This window comes from Bos indicus, chromosome 15 (assembly GCF_029378745.1).
Source record: "Bos indicus isolate NIAB-ARS_2022 breed Sahiwal x Tharparkar chromosome 15, NIAB-ARS_B.indTharparkar_mat_pri_1.0, whole genome shotgun sequence".
In the NCBI taxonomy this organism is placed as follows: domain Eukaryota; kingdom Metazoa; phylum Chordata; class Mammalia; order Artiodactyla; family Bovidae; genus Bos; species Bos indicus.
The window spans coordinates 51,288,054-51,314,636 of NC_091774.1; the positions used below are offsets into that span (position 1 = coordinate 51,288,054).

Consider the following 26,583-nt stretch of genomic DNA (forward strand, 5'->3'; position numbering starts at 1 on the left):
TTTACTTCATCATTTTAATACAGTTTCCTTTTGTCGTTTTGGTATCATGCATCAGTATAAATGAATTTTTCTTTTTAGTGAGATATGATTATATTTAATGTTTGAACTTTAAAAATCTAATTTTAGATTGTATATATTTTGGTAAATGCAAGTTTCATAGAAACTCAGGCATTGATTGCTAAAATGTTAGCACAATCTGTTCAATTCAATATTAATGAAATGAAATGAAAGCTTCTAGTTTATAGAAAATGGATCTCCTAATTTTTGGTAGGGGTTGGATCTTGCAAAAGGAACACCTTGGTTTCTTACTGTTCAAGCTGAATGAATTCCACAGAGTAAAGCACTCTTTCCTCAAGCGGATTTTCTTCATGCATAAAAGTTTCATTGATTATTGAACTCCTCTAAACGTGGATTCTATGTGTAGGGAAGTGAATCATCTTGGGTCTGACCAGCAATGACACCTAGGCATGTGTAACTTACAGCAGAAATTAAAGGAAGGGGGAGTTGGCCTGGTTGAATGAGGTATCTTGCTATGTCAGAAGATTGATGTGGACTTTATTTACAGAGCAAAGGCAGGATGGAGCAAGGGTGTACCTGGAGGCATGGGATGAGCTAGTAGAGGATTTCCCGAGGAGTGTGGATTGAGCAGTAAAGTGGATGTTCTGGACAGGGGGACAAGCTGTGGGATCCTAGGAAGATGGTGGAGTTGAAGGATGGAACATGCTGAAGAGGAGAGAGAGAGAGAGGGAAGAATTTAGAAGCAATGTCAATTTTCTGTCTTTCCACACTGGTGACAGGGTGTACTTATCCACATGGGGCAGTGCTGGCAGTAGGGAGGTGAGGGTTTCTTTCTGGGTAGATTCAATGAGCTTCAAGGTCAGTCTTTCATCTGATGTTGAGGTAAGTAGGGCAGGAATGGGAAAGGGATCCGGTAGTGTGTTGAGATGATCATCTCCAATGATGGGAACACAAAATGGAAATAGGGAATGTTGGGGACCTTTTATGAGAGAGAGAAATGATCTGTCCAGGAGATCTTACTTTTGTCAGAACATTCACTGGAAGGAATTAAGAAAGTATTTTTGGTTGATTTCCTGTCTGTAGGGGTATGGAGGAGGCAAATATGATAAAGCATGTAAAAGTGCGGCTGGTGTTCCAAAGGAGTGACTCCAGTGAGGAAACTCAACATAGAAAGTGTCCATGGAAAAGTTAAAGGGAATGGGACTGGATGAAATGGATGGTGGGACATGGTTTGTCTAAGAGTCCTTAGAGCTGAAAAAATAACAAAGATTTGAGGGTTGACAGTTGAAGGTTGATGAGTGTCCTGCTTCAGGTTTAGATGTACTGCAGAGATCTGGATGGATCTTGGGAAGTTGCTGTCTTGGGGGAAGGTGTAGACAAAAGCAGTTGGACAAATGTAACAACACTGAATATCTTTGATATTGAATGGGTGATCTTTGTGCTGGTTGGGTTTGCTATGAATGGGACCTGTTCTAGTGACTTCACATAAAGAATTGTCAGGAGAATAGGAACCCTCTCATGCCAACATGACATGCCAACCCTTCCAATGTGGGGAACGATGGTGTGGAACTGGACCTGGAAGGAAGGACTCAGTGTTCACAGGGTTCTGCAAGGAGGTTAATCTCGAGGACTCTCTTCTGGATGGACAATCAAAGCTGATCACAGAGCCCAGGACAAGCAATGCATTGAAGGATATTCTGAGAAAAAGGAACAGTTTCTATTTTATTGATCTATATGGATACTGATTTCTTTTTGTCCTTTTGGCATGGTGTCGATACGACGGGTTGTTTTTTCTTAAGTGGGATGGGAATACATTGAATCGAAATTATATTGAATTGGAAATATTTTTGCTTTTAGAGTGTTTGTTTTTGATGAATGCCTACTTTATTAGAAACTCAGGGTAGATCATGTGTGGCTTTTTTAGGGGAAAATCCAAGCATGATTTGTTTAATCAAATAGCTTATTTATGAAAGAAAATTAGAAATCGCTGTAACCCGTGGTTGCATTTATTACTAAAATCGAAGCCCTATCTGTTGAACTATGTAGCTCATTTAAATAAACAAAATGACATAAATCAAAATAAAACTCTTTAATTTAAGAAAAGGTGTCTTCTCATTTGTGGTAGGGGATGGATCTTACCAACTGGGTATCTTGATCTCCTTTTTTTTAAAGCCTATAAATCCCATGTAGAAAAGCATTCTTTTCTCTTGAGAATTTACTTCTCACTTCAAACATTCGTTGTTTTTTTGTTTTGTGCTCCTCCGAAAATGGATCTGCATTGCTCGGCAGTGAAACATTCTTGGTTCTGACCAGCTGTGCCACCAAGTCCTATGTGACTTCCAGGAGAAAACAAAGGAGAGGTAGCTGGTATGGTGAAGTAGTTTACTCACTATCAGAAAGTAAGTGTGGACTTTTTTATCTGTGTAGGTGGCATGGAGTTCCATGGGTCTGGAGGGATCAGGGAGTACAGGACATTCTGAGGACAGGAGTGCACTGAGGAGTAGGGAGGTGGCTCTGCATAGGGGGAGAAGCTGTGGGAGCAGAGGGAGGTATTTGAGTTGAAAAGACAAGACTTGATGAAGAGAAGAGAGAGGGATGGATATAGAAGCACTCTCAATTTCTGTCTTTCCCCACATGTGAGCAGGTGCATCTATATCTGAAGAGGGCAGTGGTAGGGAGATGACGGTTTTCTTTCCTGGTAGAGTCAGTGGTATTCAAGATCAGTCTCTCATCTGAGGGTGGACAGTCACGGTCAGGAATGGAGAAGGAGTAGGAGTCAGCTGAGATCATCTTTTCCAATGATGGGACCACAAAATTGAAGTAGGGAGATTTAGGAGCCCTTTGAAAGAAAGAGAAATGATTTGTCCAGGTGAACTTATTTTGCCAGAAAATCCACATGCAGAAAAAGCTGTTGGTTGAATTCCTGTCTGTGGGGATATGCAGGAGTCAAATATGAGAGAGTGCAACTGGTTCAAAAACTGTAGATGTTACACAGAAGTGACTACAGTAATGCCTCTTAACATAGTAAGTATCCATGGAAAAATAAGGGGAACGGAACTGGATGAAATGGATGCTGAAGCATAGTTTGTCTAAGAGCTATTAGAGTTGAAAAAGAGAAACAAAAGATTGGAAGGTGGGTGGTTGAAGGTTGGTGAATATCCTGCTTTGGATTTTGATGTAGTGGCAGAGATCTGGGTGGAAGTATGGAAGCTGCTCTCGCAGGGAGTGTGCAGAAAAAGGTAGTTGGGGAAGAAGTGATAATGCCAAATATTGTTGGTGTTGAATGGGTGATGTGTGCACTTGTAGGGTTTGTTAAGTATTTGACCTGTATCTATTGATTTTACATCCAGAATTGACAGAATATGGGCTTCCCCAGAGTGGTAAGTCCAGAAAGTCAGAAGATAACTTTGAGGAGAAGAGATTTTGTCTACAGGATTGATTTTTTAAAAAAAAGAAAGAAAAGAGGTAGTAATCATTAAAAAAGATGTTGACATCATTCAAAAGAGAACTGACTCTAAAGGAAATCAATCTTCATATAAATGAAAACATATTCAAGGTTATCTCAAGGTGAAAAACAGGGATGGTGTCCAGTTAAATAGGGCTCAGATTTGGCAGAAAGTGAAGGAAACCCTGCCCTGTAAGGTCTCCTCTACCAGCACTGCAGACAGAGCACTGCTCTAGCACTAAGAGCTCAACTGTTGGCTGCCACAGTGCTGGCATGCTGAACAAGAACCCCCCATCCCCACCCTGAGTCTCAGAGAGAAATTCAGGAGCACACAAAGCAGATCAGAAGTAGAGGGTTTCCCCACTGTGTGACCCTAGAGCCATCCTATGAAGAGAAAGGACCATGATGAAATAACTTCCTCCTGTAGTATCATGATTGTAGTTTGGGCTCAGAGATCTTTCTTCTCTCTCTCTCTCTCTCTCTCAGGTCTCAGGCAGTGACTATTAAAAAACATTGTCACATCATATTTGAGAGCTGACTACCTTTTCAGGTGTGCCTGGCCTTTTCTCTAATCTGGCTTTTCTCTTCAGAATATTCAACCTCCCATCTAGAGGCAGTGCTTCTCAGCGACTTCCGAGGTCCAGTCAAGTTTCTGAAATCCCTGCTATTAGTCAACTTGCTCTAAATCTTAAGTGCACATGCCTGAAATCCAATTCAGTGGTCTGGGAGTCCAATTCCAGGTTAAACAAGCTCCCCTTCAGTTCATGCTGATGCTCTGGGGGTCACACTTTGAGTAGACTTGGGCTGTTTACTGACATAGGACTCTTTGCACTCGGAGAATCACTGCAACGGACTGAACACTCAGTCTGTGGCTCTAGGAAGACAGCATTAAGTCTCCTTAGTGGTCAATGTCCCAACCTCAAGTTTAATATCTGTACGGTTGTTTCACCAGCTATGCAAATGGAAAAAAGCAATGAAAAGGCTTCTATTTTGAGTATGGAGTGTTCAGACTGAGCTGCTTTTGGAGACACGATAAGGGAGGAGGATCTGTTCAGTTCACTCCAGAATTCTGAAGAATTGAAGAAAAGAGAAAGGGAAAAAAATGTGGTGTTCTTCCAACTTGTGAAACCCTATCAAATGGCAGTCATATTTTCCAGAGGTTGCTTTTGACACTGGTGCATGCTTTTCTTGAATGATAAGAAGAGCCATGAATGCCTTCCTAGGATTTAGCACACTGCTCTCAGTTCAGTTCAGTCGCTCAGTCATGTCTGACTCTTTGTGACCCCATGAATTACAGCACCCCAGTCCTCCCTGTCCATCACCATTTCCCAGAGTTCACTCAAACTTATGTCCATCAAAGGCTTTGGCATAGTCAATAAAGCAGAAGTATATGTTTTTCTGGAACTCTCTTGCTTTTTCTATGATCCAGCACATGTTGGCAATTTGATTCCTGGTTCCTCTGCCTTTTCTAAAACCGGCTTGAACATCTGAAAGTTCACAGTTCACAACTGCTCTGCTGGAGTATGAACTCTAAAATGAAAATCCGGGGAACAACCCCTGTCATTCTTTGTCATTCTTTGCATCATTGTATTAGAAGGCTCAGGAATCTCAAAGACCTTTTCCACATGCATGTCTTCAGCTCTTTGGAAGGCTGGTGAGAAGCCAGTGAGTGTCTAGTTGTTTTGCCTGATACCAATTCTAGCCCCATACACACAGGCACAGATAGGGTTAACTGGAGATGGCAAAATGCTCAGGAGGGGGGTGGGGGTTAGGTGGGCACATAGTGGCATTGAGGTTGGGTGATTGCATCACTGGGATTGTTCAGAAAACAGCACTGGGTTCTCTGCTCCCAGCCCACCATTCAAATCCAATCAGTCAAGAGTTAAGCCAATCATCAATCAAGATTTCTCCTCCCACTGAGGACAAGTGCCTCCATATAAACGCCCTCTTTCTTCTTTGACTCTAACACTCCTTGGAAGAACTGGACCCAGTCGGTCATCCCCTGGCCTTCAGAGTTCCCTCAGCCCCTGAAGTCCAGGCGTCTGGCTGGAGTCCCAAGTGGCGCCACCATGCCCTCGTATCCGCTCAGTGTGGCTGTGGTCTGCATGAGCAACATGAACAGGAGCATGGAGGCCCACCGCATCCTCAGGAGGAAAGGATTCCGAGTCAGGTCCTTCGGAGCTGGGTCTCGAGTCACACTCCCAGGAGCTGCACGCAACCTCCCCGTGGTTTACGATTTCTCCACCACCTATGAGGAGATGCGCAAGGACCTTGTGCGCAAAGACCGACAACGCTATAATAGCAACGGCATCTTACACACCTTGGGAAGAAACGAGAGAATCAAGCCTCGCCCGGAAAGATTTCAAGAGTGCCGAGATCGCTTTGACGTCATCTTCACCTGTGAGGAGAGCGTCTACGACAGGGTGGTGGAGGAGCTGTGGGTCCGAGAGCAGGAGACCTTCCAGCCTGTGCACGTGATCAACGTGGACATGGCCGACAACTTGGAGGAGGCCACGCTTGGGTCTTTCATCATCTGTGAGCTCTGCGAACGCCTCCAGCAGGCAGACAACCTGGAGGAATCTCTGGTCCAGGTGCTCCTGGCAGCCGAGCGCAAAACTGGCAAGAGCTTTCTGCACACGGTCTGCTTCTACTGAGGATCTTGTCTGCTTGCCGCTCCTCTTGGTAAGTACTTGTGTCTGGACATTGGGCTAGGTGGTTATTTTCTGTCAGAAGCGGCTTCCAAGGCCTTTCTGCTAAAAGCCATCTACATGACTTTTTCCAGGTACACTCCAGCCTGGGAAGGAAGTGGAGAAGGAAATCTCTTTCTGCCAAAGTAACATGAACGCCCTGGAGGCATCCAAACCCTTCCATGGTGGGGGTTGATGGTATGGATTCTTGACTTGGAAGGAACACTTCAGGGCTCACAGGGCTCTGCGAGGAAGTTAACCTAGAGGACTCCATTATCCACATCAAGAGACCAAGGTTTACAATGGACCAGTGATGCGTTGAAGGACATTCAGGGAAGAAGAACAAACAAACCCCACACCATTTCCATTCCATCATTTCTTTTACTTCATCATTTTAATACAATTTCCTTTTGTCGTTTTGGTATCATGCATCAGTATAAATGAATTTTTCTTTTTAGTGAGATATGATTATATTTAATGTTTGAACTTTAGAAATCTATTTTTAGACTGTATGTATTTTGGCAACTGCTACTTTCATAGAAACTCAGGTTTGATAATAGTAGGCATTGATTGCTAAATGTGAGCATGATCTGTTCAATTCAATATTCATGAAATGAAATAAAAGCTTCTAGTTTATAGAAAATGGATCTCCTAATTTTTGGTAGGGGTTAGATCTTACAACAGGAACACCTTGGTTTCTTACTGTTCAAGCTGAATGAATTCCACAAGGTAAATCGCTCTTACCTCAAGAGGATTTTCTTCATGCATAAAAAGTTCATTGAGAGGGTGGGAAGATTTGGGAGAATGACACTGAAACATGTAAAATATCATGTATGAAACTAGATGCCAGTCCAGGTTCGATGCACGATACTGGATGCTTGGGGCTAGTGCACTGGGACGACCCAGAGGGATGGTATGGGGAGGGAGGAGGGAGGAGGGTTCAGGATGGGGAACACATGTATACCTGTGGTGGATTCATTTTGATATTTGGCAAAACTAATACAATTATGTAAAGTTTAAAAGTAAAATAAAATTTAAAAAAAAAAGTTCATTGAGGTTCAGTAGAGGAGTATTCAGATCAGATTAGATCAGATCAGTCACTCAGTCCTGTCTGACTCTTTGCGACCCCATGAATCGCAGCACGCCAGGACTCCCTGTCCATCACCAACTCCCGGAGTTCACTCAGACTCACGTCTATCAAGTCAGTGATGCTATCCAGCCATCTCATCCTCTGTTGTCCCCTTCTCCTCCTGCCCCCAATCCCTCCTAGCATCAGAGTCTTTTCCAATGAGTCAACTCTTCACATGAGGTGGCCAAAGTACTGGAGTTTCAGCTTTAGCATCATTGAACTCCTCTAAATGTGGATTCTCACACGATGGTAAAGTGATGCTCAAAATACTCCAAGCCAGGCTTCAGCAATACGTAAACTGTGAACTTCCAAATGTTCAAGCTGGTTTTAGAAGAGGCAAAGGAACCAGAGATCAAATTGCAAACATCTGCTGGATCATGGAAAAAGCAAGAGAGTTCCTGAAAAGCATCTATTTCTGCTTAATTGACTATGCCAAAGCCTTTGACTGTATGCATCACAATAAACTGTGGAAAATTCTGAAAGAGCTGGGAATACCAGACCACCTGACCTGCCTCTTGAGAAACCAATATGCAGGTCAGGAAGCAACAGTTAGAACTGGACATGAAACAACAGACTGGTTCCAAATAGGAAAAGGAGTATGTCAAGGCTGTATATTATCACCCTGCTTAGTAACTTCTATGCAGAGTACATCATGAGAAACTCTGGGCTGGAAGAAGCACAAGCTGGAATGAAGATTGCCTGGAGAAATATCAATAACCTCAGATATGCAGATGACACCACCCTTATGGCAGAAAGTGAAGAGGAACTAAAAAGCATCTTGATGGAAGTGAAAGTGGAAAGTGAAAAAGTTGGCTTAAAGCTCAACATTCAGAAAACGAAGATCATGGCATCTGGTCCCATCACTTTATGGGAAACAGATGGCGAAACAGAATAAACAGTGTCAAACTTTATTTTGGGGGGCTCCAAAATCACTGCGGATGGTGATTGCAGCCATGAAATCAAAAGACGCTTACTCCTTGGAAGGAAAGTTATGACCAACCTAGATAGCATATTGAAAAGCAGAGACATTACTTTGCCAACAAAGGTCGGTCTAGTCAAGGCTATGGTTTTTCCAGTGGTCATGTATGGATGTGAGAATTGGACTGTGAAGAAGGCTGAGAGCGGAAGACTTGCTTTTGTTTTTTTTGTTGTTTTTTTTTTTTTCTAATTTTATTTTATTTTTAAACTTTACATAATTGTATTAGTTTTGCCAAATATCAAAATGAATCCACCACAGGTATACATGTGTTCCCCATCCTGAACCCTCCTCCCTCCTCCCTCCCCATATCATCCCTCTGGGTCGTCCCAGTGCACTAGCCCCAAGCATCCAGTATCGTGCATCGAACCCGGACTGGCAACTCGTTTCTTACATGATATTTTACATGTTTCAATGCCATTCTCCCAAATCTTCCCACCCTCTCCCTCTCCCACAGAGTCCATAAGACTGTTCTATACATCAGTGTCTCTTTTGCTGTCTCGTACACCGGGTTATTGTTACCATCTTTCTAAATTCCATATATATGCGTTAGTATACTGTACTTATGTTTTTCCTTCTGGCTTACTTCACTCTGTATAATAGGCTCCAGTTTCATCCACCTCATTAGAACTGATTCAAATGTATTCTTTTTAATGGCTGAGTAATACTCCATTGTGTATATGTACCACTGCTTTCTTATCCATTCATCTGCTGATGGACATCTAGGTTGCTTCCATGTCCTGGCTATTAGAAACAGTGCTGCGATGAACATTGGGGTACACGTGTCTCTTTCCCTTCTGGTTTCCTCAGTGTGTATGCCCAGCAGTGGGATTGCTGGATCATAAGGCAGTTCTATTTCCAGTTTTTTAAGGAATCTCCGCACTGTTCTCCATAGTGGCTGTACTAGTTTGCATTCCCACCAACAGTGTAAGAGGGTTCCCTTTTCTCCACACCCTCTCCAGCATCTATTATTTGTAGACTTTTGGATCGCAGCCATTCTGACTGGTGTGAAATGGTACCTCATAGTGGTTTTGATTTGCATTTCTCTGATAATGAGTGATGTTGAGTATCTTTTCATGTGTTTGTTAGCCATCTGTATGTCTTCTTTGGAGAAATGTCTATTTAGTTCTTTGGCCCATTTTTTGATTGGGTCGTTTATTTTTCTGGAGTTGAGCTGTAGGAGTTGCTTGTATATTTTTGAGATTAGTTGTTTGTCGGTTGCTTCATTTGCTATTATTTTCTCCCATTCTGAAGGCTGTCTTTTCACCTTGCTAATAGTTTCCTTTGATGTGCAGAAATTTTTAAGGTTAATTAGGTACCATTTGTTTATTTTTGCTTTTATTTCCAATATTCTGGGAGGTGGGTCATAGAGGATCCTGCTGTGATGTATGTCGGAGAGTGTTTTGCCTATGTTCTCCTCTAGGAGTTTTATAGTTTCTGGTCTTACGTTTAGATCTTTAATCCATTTTGAGTTTATTTTTGTGTATGGTGTTAGAAAGTGGTCTAGTTTCATTCTTTTACAAGTGGTTGACCAGCTTTCCCAGCACCATTTGTGCAATGTCAATTTTCTGTCTTTCCACACCGGTGACTGGGTGCAGTTATCTACATGGGGCAGTGTTGGCGGTAGGGAGGTGAGGGTTTCTTTCTGGGTAGATTCAATGAGCTTCAAGGTCAGTCTTTCATCTAATGTTGAGGCAGTCAGGGCAGGAATGGGAAAGGGATCCGATAGTGTGTTGAGATGATCATCTCCAATGATGGGAACACAAAATGGAAATAGAGAATGTTGGGGACCTTTTATGAGAGAGAGAAATGATCTGTCCAGGAGATCTTACTTTTGTCAGAACATTCACTGGAAGGAATTGAGAAAATATTTTTGGTTGATTTCCTGTCTGTAGGGGTATGGAGGAGGCAAATATGATAAAGCATGTAAAAGTGCAGCTGGTGTTCTGAAGGAGTGACTCCAGTGATGAAACTCAACATAGAAAGTGTCCATGGAAAAGTTAAAGGGAATGGGACTGGATGAAATGCATGGTGGGACATGGCTTGTCTAAGAGTCCTTGGAGCTGCAAAAATAACAAAGATTTGAGGGTTGACAGTTGAAGGTTGATGAGTGTCCTGCTTCAGATTTAGATGTACTGCAGAGATCTGGATAGATCTTGGGAAGTTGCTGTCTTGGGGGAGGGTGTAGACAAAAGCAGTTGCGCAAATGTAACAACACTGAATATCTTTGGTATTGTATGAGTGATCTTTGTGCTGGTTGGGTTTGCTATGAATGGGACCTGTTCTAGTGACTTCACATAAAGAATTGTCAAGAGAATAGGAACCCTCTCATTGACATATGGACAACGACCCCGAAGATGCCATCCTTGGGTCTTATCATCTGTGAGCTCTGCGAATGCCTCCAGCAGGTAGACCACCTGGAAGACCCTCTGGTTGAGGTGCTCCTGGCAGCCCAGTGGAAAACAGGCAAGAGCTTTCTACACACGGTCTGCTTCTACTGAAGATCTTATCTGGCTTCAGCTTCTTAGTCAGTAAGAACCTGCGCCTGGACATTGGGCTAGGCGGTATTTGCTGTGCAAGGATCTCATAGCCCTTTTCGCTAAAAGCCATCCTTATGATTTTTTTTCAGGTGCACCCCACCCAAGCATGGAAATGCAGGGGGAAAGCATTATATGGATAATAGAACTTGAGTCACTGGGAGCCATCAAAAACCTTCCAATGTGAGGGATGATGGTGTGGGGACTTGACTTGGAGGGAACAGTTCAGTGTTCACATGGCTCTGCAAGGAAGTGAACCTGAATGACTCTGCTTTTCAGATCAACTAATGAAGGCTTATAATGGAATGGTGGACGTGTTTTGTTCAGTATAATCAGGAAAGAAACTTGTTTATTTCATCATTTTAAAACAATATCCTTTTTGCTCTTTTGTAGTTTTATATAACTATATAAATTTTTATTGAGATGTCATTCTGGTGAATTGTTTTACTTAGAAATATATTTATATTTAGATTGTATGTATTTTACTAATGCCAATCTTAAGAGAAACAGCGTAGATTATGGGCAGCATTTACTAAAATCCCGGCATGATTTTTTCAATTAAATAGCTCATGACATTAGGTAAAGTAAATTGAAACCCTCTGAATTATAGAAAAAGTGTCGTCTTGTTTGTGGTAGTGCAGGGATCTTACAAAGTGAGCCCTCTGGTTTCTTATTGTTCAATCCATGTGAATTCCATGGAGAAAAAGCTTTGTTTCCTAAGAAGTTCTTTCTTCATGCTGGTTGAGTTCCTATCAGTTTGGGCGAGGGATGTCAAAAATGACAGACGAGTAAAATGCTGCAGGTACTGCAATGGAGAGATAACAGTGATTAATTACAACATATAAAGTGTATATAAAATAGAAAACCAATAAGGACCTTTTCTGGGCTTCCCAGGTTGTGCTAGTGGTAAAGAACCCAGTTGCCAATGCAGGAGACATAAGAGATTCAGGTTTGATCCTTGGCTCGGGAAGATCCCCGGAAGCGGGCATGGCAACCCACTCCAGTATTCTTGCCTGGAAAATCCCATGGACAGAGGAGCCTAGTGGGCTACAGTCCATGGGGTTGCAAAGAGTCCAATATTACTGAGCAACAGAGCATGCACGTGCTCAAGGACCTTGTCTATAGCACAAGGAACTCCTCCACTCTGTCGTGACCTGTATAGATACATATGGATAAAAAAGGTTGAAAAGAGGGGATATGTATGAGTGTGTGTATATCTGATTCACTTTATTGCACAGTAGAAACTAAAATAACATTCTAAATCAACTATAGACCAAAAAATATTTTTTTCAATTTACTTAAAAACATACAATGTGTCTGTGAATAAATTAAAACAAATGGGATAGGAAATAAAGTAGATTGTGGAACGTGATTTGTCTAAGTCACCATAACGGTCATAAAAATATAAAAATGTTTGGGGAGTTAGAACTTTAAGGTTGGTGAATTTAGTGTTTCACATTTTGATCTAGTGGTAGATTTCTTGTGGAACTATAGAAGCTGGTGTCTCTTGTAGAGTTAGAAAAATGCAGATGAGGAAGTTGTCAAAACCCTGAACACTGTGGGCATTGAGTGGGTGAACTTTTGGTTGCTGGAGTTTCTGTGAATGAGAACAGAAGGTGAGTAAAAGTTTGCTGGGAGGCTGCTTGGGCTCATGTTTCCTCCTGAAACCCGCAGCACCTGGGGCTTCCTTGTGTGGAGAGTTGGCGACAGATTAGAGAGGGTGATGGGAACACAGAGATCATTTATGTGGAGCGGTGGATGTTACCTACAGAATTTGGCCAGGACTATGAACTTCTGGCTGGATAAGGGCATAGCAACCCACTCCACTGTTCTTGCCTGGAGAATTCTATGGACAGAGGAGCCTGGCAAGCTACAGTTCATGGTGTCCCACAGAGTCAAACGTGACTGAAGTGACGTAGCATGCACGCACTCATGAATTGCCGGCAGCATTCCAAAGGTATTTTCCAGACTTCCTCAAGGTGATTGCAGTCCCAGGATGCTGAGTCCTGATCTTTGTCAATGGATGGTCCTTTTACCAGCCTCTAAGGATGCTCCTCACAATGGCAAGGTCTTTTAAGCTTCAGATCCATGAAAACCAGCCACAGTTCGGACCAGAGTGCCGGTACATTCTCTGTGGAACTTCTGGCACTCCATTAAAAAAAAAAACAAACCCAGAGTTGGGGGGCTGGGACTAGAATAGGTGCTGTTAAATACAGTGAGACAATCATTTCCAGGTGGTATTAACACCACTGGTGTTGGTGGTTTTGCTAAAGGAAGGGGAAATTTGTCATTTTTAATGATAACTAACAATAATATGTTTCTAAGTGTGAGGAATGGAAAAATAAAGAATTAGATGTGCTACTGGGCATACAGTGGTTTTTTCTTGACTAGACAAATATAATTCCAGTTAAGACACAGAGGCAAATGAAATATTCAGACGGTTGTTGTAGGTGAAATGGCAGCATTTGAATGCAAATTGTTGAAAGACATGAATGTACATGTAATTAGATATGTTAAGTATGCCAGTGATAGCTTTGGGACTCTTTGATGGGGCACATGGACATGGCTGTGGGTATGTCAGAGCAAGCTGTATTTCTTGATCTGGATGATATTGGACTTTATAGTCCAAGAGCCAACAGCCTAACAATATATGTGTCAGTAGCTTCATTCATAATTAATTTATTTAAAATCCTTCATTTCAGTTGTTTCTTGATTTATATCCCCCTCTGACTGTTGTTCCTGCTTCACTTCACTCTAAATCCACAAGGCAGAGGATATAATACTTCTACATTATTCCACTGGCCAAAGAAAGACATGAGGCGTTCACAGGTACAAGGGAGTGGGGAACAGACTGCACCTCATGGAGGACGAATTGGCTTGTGTGGACAGTGGAGGGGTTGGGTAGGGAAGGATTATTGGTATTCATCTGTGCAGATAGTCAGCCTTATTGGAAACACTATCCGACTGAAAATGTCTGAAAGCTTGACAATATAGTCTGAAGGCATCGTGTGAGGACTAAGTTACTCTCAAATATTGTTGGGAGGAATGAAAAATAGTATAGCCTGTACAAAGGGAATCTTTCCACATAAGACAAAACTACAAATGCATTACCCCTGGACCAAGGTGCCCCCACTTGCAAAAATAGACCCTAGATCTTTCAACAGAGTTATCCAACTGGAGAAGAGAGAGAAAATACAGAAAAATAGAGAGACCTTTTTTAAAATATATACTTTTTAATTGGAAGATAATTGGTTACAATGTTTTATTGGTTTCTATCATACAATGTGAATCAGCCATAACTATACCTATATCCTTTCCCTCTTAAGTCTCCCTCCCACCTCCTCCGTGTTCCACTCCTCTAGGTTATCACAGAGCACCACGCTGACCTCCCTGTGTTATACAGCACATTCCAATAGCTATCTATTTTACAAATGGTGGTGCATATATGTCAATGCTACTCTCTCAATTTGTCCTACCTTCTCCTTCTCCTGGGCTTTTCTGGTTGCTCAATGGTAAAGAATCCACCTGCAATGCAGGAGACACAGGACACCACTATGCATCTTGTTGTGGTTCTTTCATTACATCTTTAGTTGTGGAGATGCTTTTCTGCTGTTCTTAGGGTCATTTTCATTGATAGCTGTTCTGTAAATGGTTGCAATTCGGGATTGCCCATGGAAGTAGGTGAGCTTAGGGTCTTCCGACTCTTGCCACATTGGCTACACCTCTACATATATCAGTGTGTTTTTTACATATGCTTGCTCAGTGTACTCTTACATGTTTGTACTGTATTTGCTCTCGTGTTGAATACTTTCTTCCAAACAGTTGATAATATAAATAAAATGAAAGAATTAGTAAACATTTGCTATGTTTAATGTTTTGAAAGGATAAAGATTTACTGATACATACGCTCATTATTTATGGTCACATTATGTTAATGGTGAATACATATGAATTTTAAGATATATATGAATTTTATAATTGTCTAAAAAGCAAAAGTATGATGAAAGCTACAACATGGGGGCAAATGGCAGGAAAATGTCTAAATGAGAGGAATAAAACAAGTGTAGCCATTCAAAGCATAGAATACCCTAGTAAATAAGAGTTTAACAATTACCCAGGAAAGGTCACTGTTTCCAGGGCATTACATTCTAACCTCCAGCCTAGGAGTAGGGAGGTGAACTAATCTATTTATGAATTCTATGTATAAGAAAGTGAACTAAGACCCCAAAGGCACTGATATCTAATAAGTTATTAAAGACGTTGCAAGAAACATTTACAAACCCATCCCTGATAAAATTGCTCTATGACAACAAGACACAGAGTTATTTGATTACTATTTCCACTGTATCCTTCCACGTCTTGATACAAAAACTAACCTAAAGCATGATGAGCATTATTGAGGAAAGCACAAAGGTAGTTTCCATTATTATAGTCATATCTGCTTTGGAAACGGTAAATGAACTACCAGCTCCCGAATCTGCTTGGTCTTAATCCCGTAAACCATGGGATTTAATGTAGGTGGAATGAGAATATAGACATTGGCCAGAAGAATGTAAATATGGAATGGAATGTGGTATCCAAACCACTGAGTGAGAACTGAGAAGATCCCAGGTCCATAAAAGAGGATGATGACACAGATATGGGAGCCACACATGTTGAGAGCTTTGTGAGGAGCATCTTGGGAAAGGATGTGGAGGACAGCACGGAGAATAGGCATGTATGAAACAAAGATTAGCATAACATCTAAGACCAAGGTCGACATTAGGACAAAACATCAAACCATATGTTCTATGTTAAAGTCACTCAGATGTGTTCAACTCTTCGCGACCCCATGGACTATACAGTCCATGGAATTCTCCAGGCCAGAATACTGGAGTGGATAGCCATTTCCTTCTCCAGTGTTTTGTTGGATATCGTTACAGGAAATTTTTGCCAGGACAATGTTTACAAGCAGTGTTTGGGAGGATGTTACTTTTATAAAAAGTCAGTCTTTTCAGAAGAATTATTACAGTAAAACTGTACAATAACTTCTTAGGAAGATGGATATATGAATTTTCCCTATCAGTGTATGTGTAAGAACAGTGGTGTATCACAGGGGGTAGTGCATGGCAGTGTAGGGGTCAAATGCCATCACCAGCAAGATCCCAGACTTGTAAATGAAAGTGGAAGTGAGGAAGAACACCTGACAAATGCACCGATCCAGGGAGAGCTCTCCAGCATGGAACCAGAGGATCACCAAGGCCTGAGGGACTCTGCACGCAGAGAGGACAAGGTCTGCTCCAGACAGCATGCAGAGGAAGAGGAACATGGGTTCATGGAGGCTGTGCTCGGTGAGGATAATGAAGAGGACCAGGCTGTTTCCAAGCAAGGCAGTGGCATAGGAAATAACAAAGGGGATGGAAATCCACATGTAGTGGTCTTCAAAGCTAGGGATGCCCAGCAAGCAGAAGACTGTGTGGCTAGCACCAGTGTGGTTTAAGGTCCTCATATTTGGGAAGTTCTTCCAGAATCTCATGCCTATTCATGGAGACAGAGGAAAACCCAAAATATATGCAAACTTTTCTTTTGTATTGTCACTTGATTTTGGTTCCTACTTCATCCCATTCCATTCTGATGATGTCAGGAATTTTGGATATATATATAAATAAAGATAAGTAAGGTATGACTTGCTATCTGAATGAAGCCTTAATTTCAGGAACAAGATAGACCCATAAAGCAGTAGAGAAAATTAAATGAGTATGGTAATGATTAACATCTTGTTGTCCAAAATTAAGCCAATACACAAACAAAATGGAAAGAATAATTTACTCTGTATTTGTGTTGGTTTTAGGAATGAGTTATTTTTAAATGTACCTTTGAAAACACTTTTGTGACTATGGGTAGGGAATCAGGGGAGGAGCAGAACAAAGGCTTTCCCTGAGCAGGTAGCTATGTCCTATTGTTTTGACTACTGAATAAAGAGTAGGATAGTATAACATGAGTTTTGAAAGGGTTTTTGAAACCTCATCAATATTTAATGTGTCCCTTGTCAATTTCTTTCTAGGCAACAGTGATAAAATTCTGGTAAAGACCTAAAACACTTGTGCACCATGTATCCAGGCCAGCTGAAGGCTGAGGAGTTCATAATATAGTCCTGTTATCTATTGTACTACATAAGAAAGAGGGGTTGTGAGGTCACATGGAAGGAGGAGCAGTGGGCCCAAATTCTAAGAGCTCTTGGAGAGGAAGAAAGAAGGTTCAATTGTTACAGTTTCTAGAAGAAACACACATGGTTTAGTGGACAGAGGTCTCTTTCCCCCATGAATCAATATCCAAAATTGCTATTTGTAAAAAGAGTGTTTTTATACTATGAAGGCCAAACTCAAGGGCTTACGCTTTCCATGCCCTCTCTCACTATGACTGAAGTTGATTCCCATGTCCATCTGCATTCTCAAGAGAGGAGCTTGGTGCAAAACTCAGGGAGTTGCAAATTCAGGAATCCATGAAATAATGAAGTATATTGATCAACAACTTTCAAGATCTGCATGTTTTTTAATATTTTATTTTATTTTATTTTTTATTTTATTTAACTTGACAATATTGTATTGGTTTTGCCATATATCAAAATGAATCTGCCACAGGTATACATGTGTTCCCCATCCTGAACCCTCCTCCCTCCTCCCTCCCTGTACCATCCCTCTGGGTCGTACCAGTGCACCAGCCCCAAGCATCCAGTATCGTGCATCGAACCTGGACTGGCGGCTCATTTCATATATGATATTATACATATTTCAATGCCATTCTTCCAAATCATCCCACCCTCTCCCTCTCCCACAGAGTCCAAAAGACTGTTCTATACATCCGTGTCTCTTTTGCTGTCTCATATACAGGCTTATCGGTACCATGTTTCTAAATTCCATATATATGCGTTAATATACTGCATTGGTGTTTTTCTTTCTGGCTTACTTCACTCTGTATAATAGGCTCCAGTTTCATCCATCTCATTAGAACTGATTCAAATGTATTCTTTTTAATGGCTGAGTAATACTCCATTGTGTATATGTACCACAGCTTTCTTATCCATTCATCTGCTGATGGACATCTAGGTTGCTTCCATGTCCTGGCTATTAGAAACAGTGCTGCGATGAACATTGGGGTACACGTGTCTCTTTCAATTCTGATTTCCTCAGTGTGTATGCCCAGCAGTGGGATTGCTGGGCCATAAGGCAGTTCTATTTCCAGTTTTTTAAGGAATTTCCACACTGTTCTTCATAGTGGCTGTACTAGTTTGCATTCCCACCAACAGTGGTTCCCTTTTCTCCACACCCTCTCCAGCATTTATTGCTCATAGATTTTTGGGTTGCAGCCATTCTGACTAGCATGAAATGGTACCTCTCAGTGGTTTTGATTTGCATTTCTCTGATAAGGAGTGATGTTTAGCATCTTTTCATGTGTTTGTTAGCCATCTGTATGTCTTCTTTAGAGAAATATCTATTTAGTTCTTTGGCCCATTTTTTGATTGGGTCATTTGTTTTTCTGGAATTGAGCTGTAGGAGTTGCTTGTATATTTTTGAGATTAGTTGTTTGTCTGTTGCTTCATTTGCTATTATTTTCTCCCATTCTGAATTTTTAACAGGGCATAACTGAAGATCCAGCACACAGTAAGTCACAAAGAGTGTTCTTTGCCCTTCCAGGATTGACACTTCTCACCTCTGAATTTATTTAACAGATTGGGAAAACCTTCTCCTATTTTTATTCCTGTACCTTCTAAGTAATGACTAAAGTTGTCCTAAAAATACAATCATGGAACAGAAACCCAGTAGAGGTGTGTGAAGATGTTCCTGCTGTGGGCAGCTACCAAAGCCAGGTCAGTCTGTGACCAAACAGCCATTTTGAGAATAGATCATGCCCTGAGGAAGGCCATCCTCCTGAAGGAGATGGAAGACACCAAAATAGACATGAAAATGCCATTGGGGGCGGGGGGATAATATATGTGCCATATGCTGAGAAGCTTGTAGCAAGAAAAGGTTATAAAAATGAAGCAACATAAATGTTGTCATTATAAAGAGGAGCCAGTGAGGACCAGCTTAGAGATGATGATGGACACTGGATATTTGGGAGTAAAGAGGAATTTTTCTTCTAGGAGCCAGAGGAGAGATGCTGAGGAGCTCAATGTTTGTGGTATGGTCTGTGGGTACATTGTGAGTACATGATAGCTATTTGTTTACTGAATCAAATCTAAAGCAACTTCTCCAAAGCAGCCTCATGCCGGTTCCCCCAGGCTGGATCCAGAGAGCATCAGTATCATGGAGAATTTACTTGCTTCTCCCTGCTGTGTTCCCGAGAGAGCTGACCCCATTCAGGATACTGTTCACCATCTGCCCACTATGTCAGCCATGTGCTTGTAAAAGTCTTCTCCCCATATGTCATTTATTTCCTCTGATTTCACAAGGGATCTAATCATCAAAACTCGTATCTCAAGAATAGGAGAAAATTTGATTACCTGACCATGTTTCTCCTATTGATTTTAAAGTTTCTGTGGTCTTGGAATTGTCTTTTTCCTTTGTGCAGTTCTAGACCTCAGCATATCAAGGCAAAGTGTAGCTTCTCATAGTGTTTAACAAAGCGAACAAATGACAAATATCAGGTAGGTGTGCTGAAGGATCAGTTCGGGGTGGCTGTGAATAACCCTTTTTAATGTCTCAGATATTTACACCAGTGAGGATCTGGGGCCAACATAGAACCTCCTCTGGAAGGTCTTAGGGATCCTTGGCACAGTGAGAGCTAATGATGCGTCCCACTTCTCTACACTCTCCTTTCCCAGAGAACAGATTCCATTCTGCTGGGACAGCTCATATGTATGGCAGTGGTTCAGTGGTGTGCTGGTAACCCAGCTCAAATGCACATATATATATACCTAGTATGTAGATAAATAAGTAAATAAATAAATAATCTTGATTGCAGTGCTTGCCAATTTCTGTGTATGTACTCCCCTAAGGTGTATTTCATGGAACAAGGTGATATCACTGAGTGTGGAGTTGCATGGAATGGGCAAAGGGGCAGGTACAAGTGGATCCAGCACACAACTGCTCTTGTCTCTCTAAATCTGTTTCCTTTACTGTAGACAATGGTCCTAATATTTTCAACCACTTTCTTTAGGCTGCATAACATCTAGTCTTGTAATGATCTTATTGCCTGAAATATCACTCCACAGCAATAATAAATGTCACCTGCTTCAGTGGAATTCACATGGGTTAGAATGGGTTAGAATGGGTTAAGTCCCAACAGGGTTCTCAGAGTGATGGGTGCCACGAACTGAGCTTTTATGCATTTGCCTGAAAGCCTCGGGGGCAGCTATCACCCTAGGGAGACCAGATTTCAGGTTGCCTTTTCAACAACATCTCTTTATCCCACATATGTGGATCATGTCTTTAGGTCTCTTTAAGCCTTCGTTTTCCACTATTTTTCTCTATACATCCCTTGATCAGATGTGCTCACATACTTATTTCTAATAAATCAATTATTAGTATTACCACTGCAAATATTTGTGTTTCTATTTTTATGGCAATTAATAAATATCAATCCTGTTTTCAATCAGAACAATTTAAAGATTTACATATTAATTATTTTAAAAATACATTCAGTTCAGTTCAGTCACTCTGTCCTGTCTAACTCTTTGCAACCCCATGAATTGCAGCATGCCAGGCCTCCCTGTCCATCACTATCTCCCAGAGTTCACTCAAACTCACGTCCATTGAGTCAGTGATGCCATCCAGCCATCTCATCCTCTGTCATCCCCTTCTACTCCTGCCCCCAATCCCTCCCAGCATCATAGTCTTTTCCAATGAGTCAGCTCTTCGCATGAGGTGGCTGAAGTATTGGAGTTTCAGCTTTAGCATCAGTCCTTCCAAAGAACACCCAGGACTGATCTCCTTTAGAATGGACTGGTTGGATCTCCTTGAAGTCCAAGGGACTCTCAAGAGTCTTCTCGAACACCACAGTTCAAAAGCATCAGTTCTTCGGCACTCAGCTATCTTCACAGTCCAACTCTCACATCCATACATGACCACTGGAAAAACCATAGCCTTGACTAGATGGACCTTTGTTGGCAAAGTAATGTGTCTGCTTTTGAATATGCTATCTAAACACATTACACAAAAGCATTTCTTTGTAATTTAAACAGACTTGAATTAAATTTGTGCTGTTTGGTGGCCAAGATGATGGAATAGGAAGACCCTGAGCTCACCACCTCCTCCATGACCACATCAAAATTACAACTATTTACTGAGAAAATATTGATGGGAAAGACCTGAAGACTACTAGAAAATATTTTTCCACAACTAATTGTAAAAAGACCAATAGGAGTGGCAGAAATGCATAGTCAAGATCACAACACCAGGTAAGTGCCCTAAAAGGAGAGGATAATAACAATTGCAGAAGTTCTCCCCAAGGAGAAAGTTGTTTGAATCCTGCATTGGGCTTCCTAGCCTGGGGGTCCTGCTTTGGGAAGATAAGTCCTTAGACTGTCTGGCCTGAAGGCCAGCAGGGCTCACATACAGGAAAGCCAGAGGGCTGTAAAAAACAGAAACTTTGCTCTTAAAGCTTGTGTGTAAAATCTCAAGCACAGAGGCAGTAATGTGAAAACAGCCTTAATCAGTCCCATTTGCTGATCTTGGAGAACCTCCTGGAGAAGCAGAAGGCAACTGGGAATTTTCCTGGGGACATCGATGCTGATGGCAGTCATTTTGGGGAGCTCATTCTACTATGAGGACACTGCTTCTGGCAAATATCATTTTAGAGTCCTCAGTCTAGTCTATTATCATCGAGGGCATACCTGCCCACCAGTAAGCTGGCACAAGCTTTGGGCCTCCCTGGTCCCCACACCAGCAACCCTAGGACCCAGCCCCATGCACCAGCAGGATGGCACCCCTTTCAACTCCCCACAGCCAGCCCATGCTGCCAACGGCCATGAAATATGACCCTGCCCACCAGTGAGCCAGCTCCAACCCCAGGACCCCTCAGGCCCTGCAGCCAGCAACAACAGAACTTTGTTCCACATTCCAATGGGCTGGCAGCCATCACATGAGGCAGGGCCTAGAAGCCAATCATGCTGGGAGCCAGACCTGCCTATGAACATACCCACAATATTTAACCCTGCCACAACAAAAGGGCCCAAGCAGTTCACATGCAGGACATGCACAGAACACATATTAATAGCTCTGGTGACTGGAGGGTAGTGTGCTGCTAGGTCCATTAGGACATCTTCATAATGCTACTTCTCCAATATCAAGAAACACAGCTGACCTACCTACTATATAGAAATAAACAAAACAAATTAGGCAAAAGGAGAAGAGAGAAGAATGTTACTGACAAAGGAACAAGAAAATCTCCAGAAGAAGAATAAGCCAAGTGGAGATAAGAAATTTACACAATCAAGAGTTCGAAGTAATGATCTAAAGATGCTCAAAGGAAAAAGAATGGATGAACACAGTGAGAAGTTTAACAAAGAGAACATATAAAGAAGAAGCAAAGAGAGCTGAAGAATATAATAACTGAAATTAAAAATATATGAGAAGAATAAACAGTAGATTAGGTGATACATAGGAAATAATCAGTGAACTGGAAGACAGTAGTGGAAAGCACTTCAGATGAAGAAAAAAATGTATTAAATACAATGGAAAAGTTTTAAATGACCTGTGGGACAATCTCAAGTACACTAAAATTTGCATTATAGGAGTCTCAGGAGCAGAAGAGGGATAATGAGGGGAAAGAACTTATCTGAAGATATAGTAGCTGAAAACTTTCCTAACCTAGGGAAGGAAACAAACAACCAGGTCCCTGAAGCAGAGAGTCCCAAACAAGATGCACCCAAAGACATCCACATCCAACCACATTTTAATTAAAATGGAAAAAATTTTAAATAAAGAGAGAGTCTTAAAAGCAGCAAGATAAAGGCAACTATTCATAACTACATACAAAGGAACTCCCATGAAACCATCAGATGACTCTTCAGCAGAACCTTTGCAAGTCAGAAGAGAGTGTGGCATAATAATATTCAAAGTAATGAATGGAAAAAACCAAAATACTGTACTTCACAAGGCTACTTTCAGATTTGAAGATGAGATAAAGTGTTTTACAAACAAGCAAAAACTAAAGGAGTTCAGCACCATGAAACCAGCTTTATAATAAAAGTTAAAAGGACTTCTTTAAGTAGAAAAGAAAATATTGCAATTAGAAATGTGAAAATTACAAAGGAAAAATCTCAATGGTACATGAAACACAGAGGTAAGGTAGTTTATCAACAATTTATAAAGCTAACAGGAAGGTTAAAAAAAGAAAAGGAAAGACTTGCCTGGTGGTCCAGCGGTTGTGAATCTGCCCACCAATGCAGGGACACAGAGTGGATCTCTGGTCTGGGAAGATACCACATGTCACAGGGCAACTAAGCCTGTGAGCCACTACTGAAGCCCCCATGCTCTAGAGTGCATGCTCTACAAGAGAAGCCGTGACAACCTGAAGCCCTAATACTAAAATGAAGAGTAGCCCCTGCTCTCCACAACTAGGAAAGTCCATGAGCAGCAACAAAGACCCAGTGCAACCAAAGAGGGGGTGGAGGGGGTGGGGGAGGTGTTGGGAGGCGCAGTGCAAAATAGCCTTGAAGGAGAAGGTCCTCGGGGGAAATGGCGAAGGGCCAGAAGTACCCAGACATTGTGTACTGATAGCTGAAAAACATTTCCTGCCTTTGGCTATGCTCGGGGCTAAGAATTAACGATTAAACATTAAAGATGTTGCTTGAGAAAATGGGTCATGGGATAAACACATGGGTCGTTAAGAACACGCTGGTCCTTGAAGTATCTTTTACTGATTATATCTTAGCCTTGTGCGTGCTCTGCTGACCGTATGCTCTAGGCTCTTTGTTCCTTACTCCTATAAAAAGCTGGACTGCAGAAATAAAGTTGTCAGTCCTTGCAGAGACTGTCCGAGTGTTGTTCGTTCAGGTTCACTGTTTCAAATCCTGGGAAGAAAATTCCCACAAAAGGCAAAATGAGTAAAATTATGTATATCCAAATAAGTTATTAGGGAATAAATAAAACAAAAAGATGTAAAATATAATGTCAAATAATAAATGAATGTGTATGAGAGGGAGAGGGGGATGCAGAGTTATTAAAATGGACTTGAATTTAAGATTGTTGTTGATGTTCAGTCACTAAGTCATGTCCAACTCTTTGTGGCCTCATGGACCACACCATTACAGGCTTCCCTATCCTTCACTGTTTCCCAGACTTTGCTCAAACTCGTGTCCATTGTGTCAGTGATACCATCCAACCATCTCATCCTCTGTTGCCCACTTCTCCTCCTGCCCTCAATCCTTCCCAGCATCAGAGTCTTTTCCAATGACTCAACCCTTCGCATGAGGTGGCCAAAGTATTGGAGTTTCAGCTTTAGCATCAGTCCTTCCAAAGAACACCCAGGACTGATCTCCTTTAGAATGGACTGGTTAGATCTCCTTGCAATCCAAGGGACTCTCAAGAGTCTTCTCAGAAAAATAAACAATCCAATCAAAAAATTGGCCAAAGAACTAAACAGACATTTCTCCAAAGAAGACATACAGATGGCTAACAAACACATGAAAAGATGCTCAACATCACTCATTATCAGAGAAATGCAAATCAAAACCACAATGAGGTACCATTTCACGCCAGTCAGAATGGCTGCCATCCAAAAGTCTACAAGCAATAAATAATGGAGAGGGTGTAGAAAAAAGGGAACCCTCTTACACTGTTGGTGGGAATGCAAACTAGTACAGCCACTATGGAGAACAGTGTGGAGATTCCTTAAAAAACTGGAAATAGAACTACCTTATGACCCAGCAATCCATACGCAGTGAGGAAACCAGAATTGAAAGAGACACGTGTACCCCAATGTTCATCACAGTACTGTTTCTAATAGCCAGGACATGGAAGCAACCTAGATGTCCATCAGCAGATGAATGGATAAGAAAGCTGTGGTACATATACACAATGGAGTATTACTCAGCCATTAAAAAGAATACATTTGAATCAGTTCTAATGAGGTGGATGAAACTGGAGCCTATTATACAAAGTAGGCCAGAAAGAAAAACACCAATACAGTATACTAATGCATATATATGGAATTTAGAAAGATGGTAACGATAACCCTGTATGAAAAACAGCAAAAGAGACACAGATGTATAGAACAGTCTTTTGGACTCTGTGGGAGAGGGAGAAGGTGGGATGATTTGAAAGAATGGCATTGAAACATGTATAATATAATATATGAAACGAATCACCAGTCCAGGTTAGATGCATGATACAGGATGCTTGGGGCTAGTGCACTGGGATGACCCAGAGGGAAGGTAGAGGAGGGAGGTGGTACAGGGGTCCAGGATGGAGAACACCTATATACCTGTGGTGGATTTATGTTCATGTATGGCAAAATCAATACAATATTGTAAAGAAATTAGCATGCAATTAAATAAATTTATATTTAAAAAAAAAAAAGAGTCTTCTCCAACACCACAGTTCAGAAGCATCAATTCTTCGGCACTCAGCTTTCTTCACAGTCCAACTCTCACATCCATACATGACCACTGGAAAAACCATAGCCTTGACTAGACGAACCTTTGTTGGCAAAGTAGTGTCTCTACTTTTGAATATGCTATCTAGGTTGGTCATAACTCTCCTTCCAAGGAATAAGCATCTTTTAATTTCATGGCTGCAATCACCATCTACAGTGATTTTGGAGCCCCCCAAAATAAAGTCTGACACTGTTTCCACTGTTTCCCCATCTATTTGCCATGAAGTGATGGGACCAGATGCCATGATCTTAGTTTGCTGAATGTTGAGCTTTAAGCCACCTTTTTCACTCTCCTCTTTCACTTTCATCAAGAGGCTCTTTAGTTCCTCTTCACTATCTGCCTGCCATAAGGGTGGTGTCATCTGCATATCTGAGGTTATTGATATTTCTCCCAGAAATCTTGATTCCAGCTTGTGCTTCTTCCAGCCCAGCGTTTCTCATGATGTACTCTGCATAGAAGTTAAATAAGCAGGGTGATAATATACAGCCCTGAGGTACTCCTTTTCCTATTTGGAAGCAGTCTGTTGTTCCATGTCCAGTTCTAACTGTTGCTCCCTGACCTGCATACAGGTTTTTTAAGAGGCAGGTCAGGTGGTCTGGTATTCCCATCTCTTTCAGAATTTTCCACAGTTTATTGTGATCCACACAGTCAAAGGCTTTGGCATAGTCAATAAAGCAGAAGTTGATGTTTTTCTGGAACTCTCTTGCTTTTTCTATGATCCAGTGGATGTTGACAATTTGATCTCTGACTCCTCTGCCTTTTCTAAAACAAGCTTGAACATCTGAAAGTTCACGGTTCACGTATTGCTGAAGCCTGGCTTGGAGAATTTTGAGCACTACTGTACTAGCATGTGAGACGAGTGCAATTGTGCGGTAGTTTGAGCATTCTTTGGCATTGCCTTTCTTTGGGATTGGAATGAAACTGACCTTTTCCAGTCCTGTGGCCACTGCTCAGTTTTCCAAATTTGCTGGCATATTGAGTGCAGCACTTTAACAGCATCATCTTTCAGGATTTGAAATAGCTCCACTGGAATTCCATCACCTCCACTAGCTCTGTTCATAGTGATGCTTCCTAAGGCCCACTTGACTTCACATTCCAGGATGTCTGGCTCTAAGTGAATGATCAGACCATCGTGATTATCTGGGTCATGAAGATCTTTTTTGTACAGTTCTATGTATTCTTGCCACCTCTTCTTTATATCTTCTGCTTCTGT

The 26,583-nt window shown here is 41.5% G+C and overlaps 1 protein-coding gene and 1 pseudogene across 1 annotated transcript; one reads left to right on the top strand and one right to left on the bottom strand.

Annotated features, from left to right (window-relative positions):
• Positions 1-5,532: 5,532 nt before the first annotated feature.
• On the top strand, positions 5,533-6,117 carry LOC109569487 (RNA polymerase II subunit A C-terminal domain phosphatase SSU72 like protein 3-like). Its single transcript, XM_070803803.1, has one exon. The coding sequence runs from the start codon at positions 5,533-5,535 to the stop codon at positions 6,115-6,117; it is 585 nt and encodes a 194-aa protein (XP_070659904.1).
• Positions 6,118-8,707: 2,590 nt separating this feature from the next.
• Positions 8,708-17,441, bottom strand: LOC109569013 (olfactory receptor 52B4-like; annotated as a pseudogene).
• Positions 17,442-26,583: the final 9,142 nt, after the last annotated feature.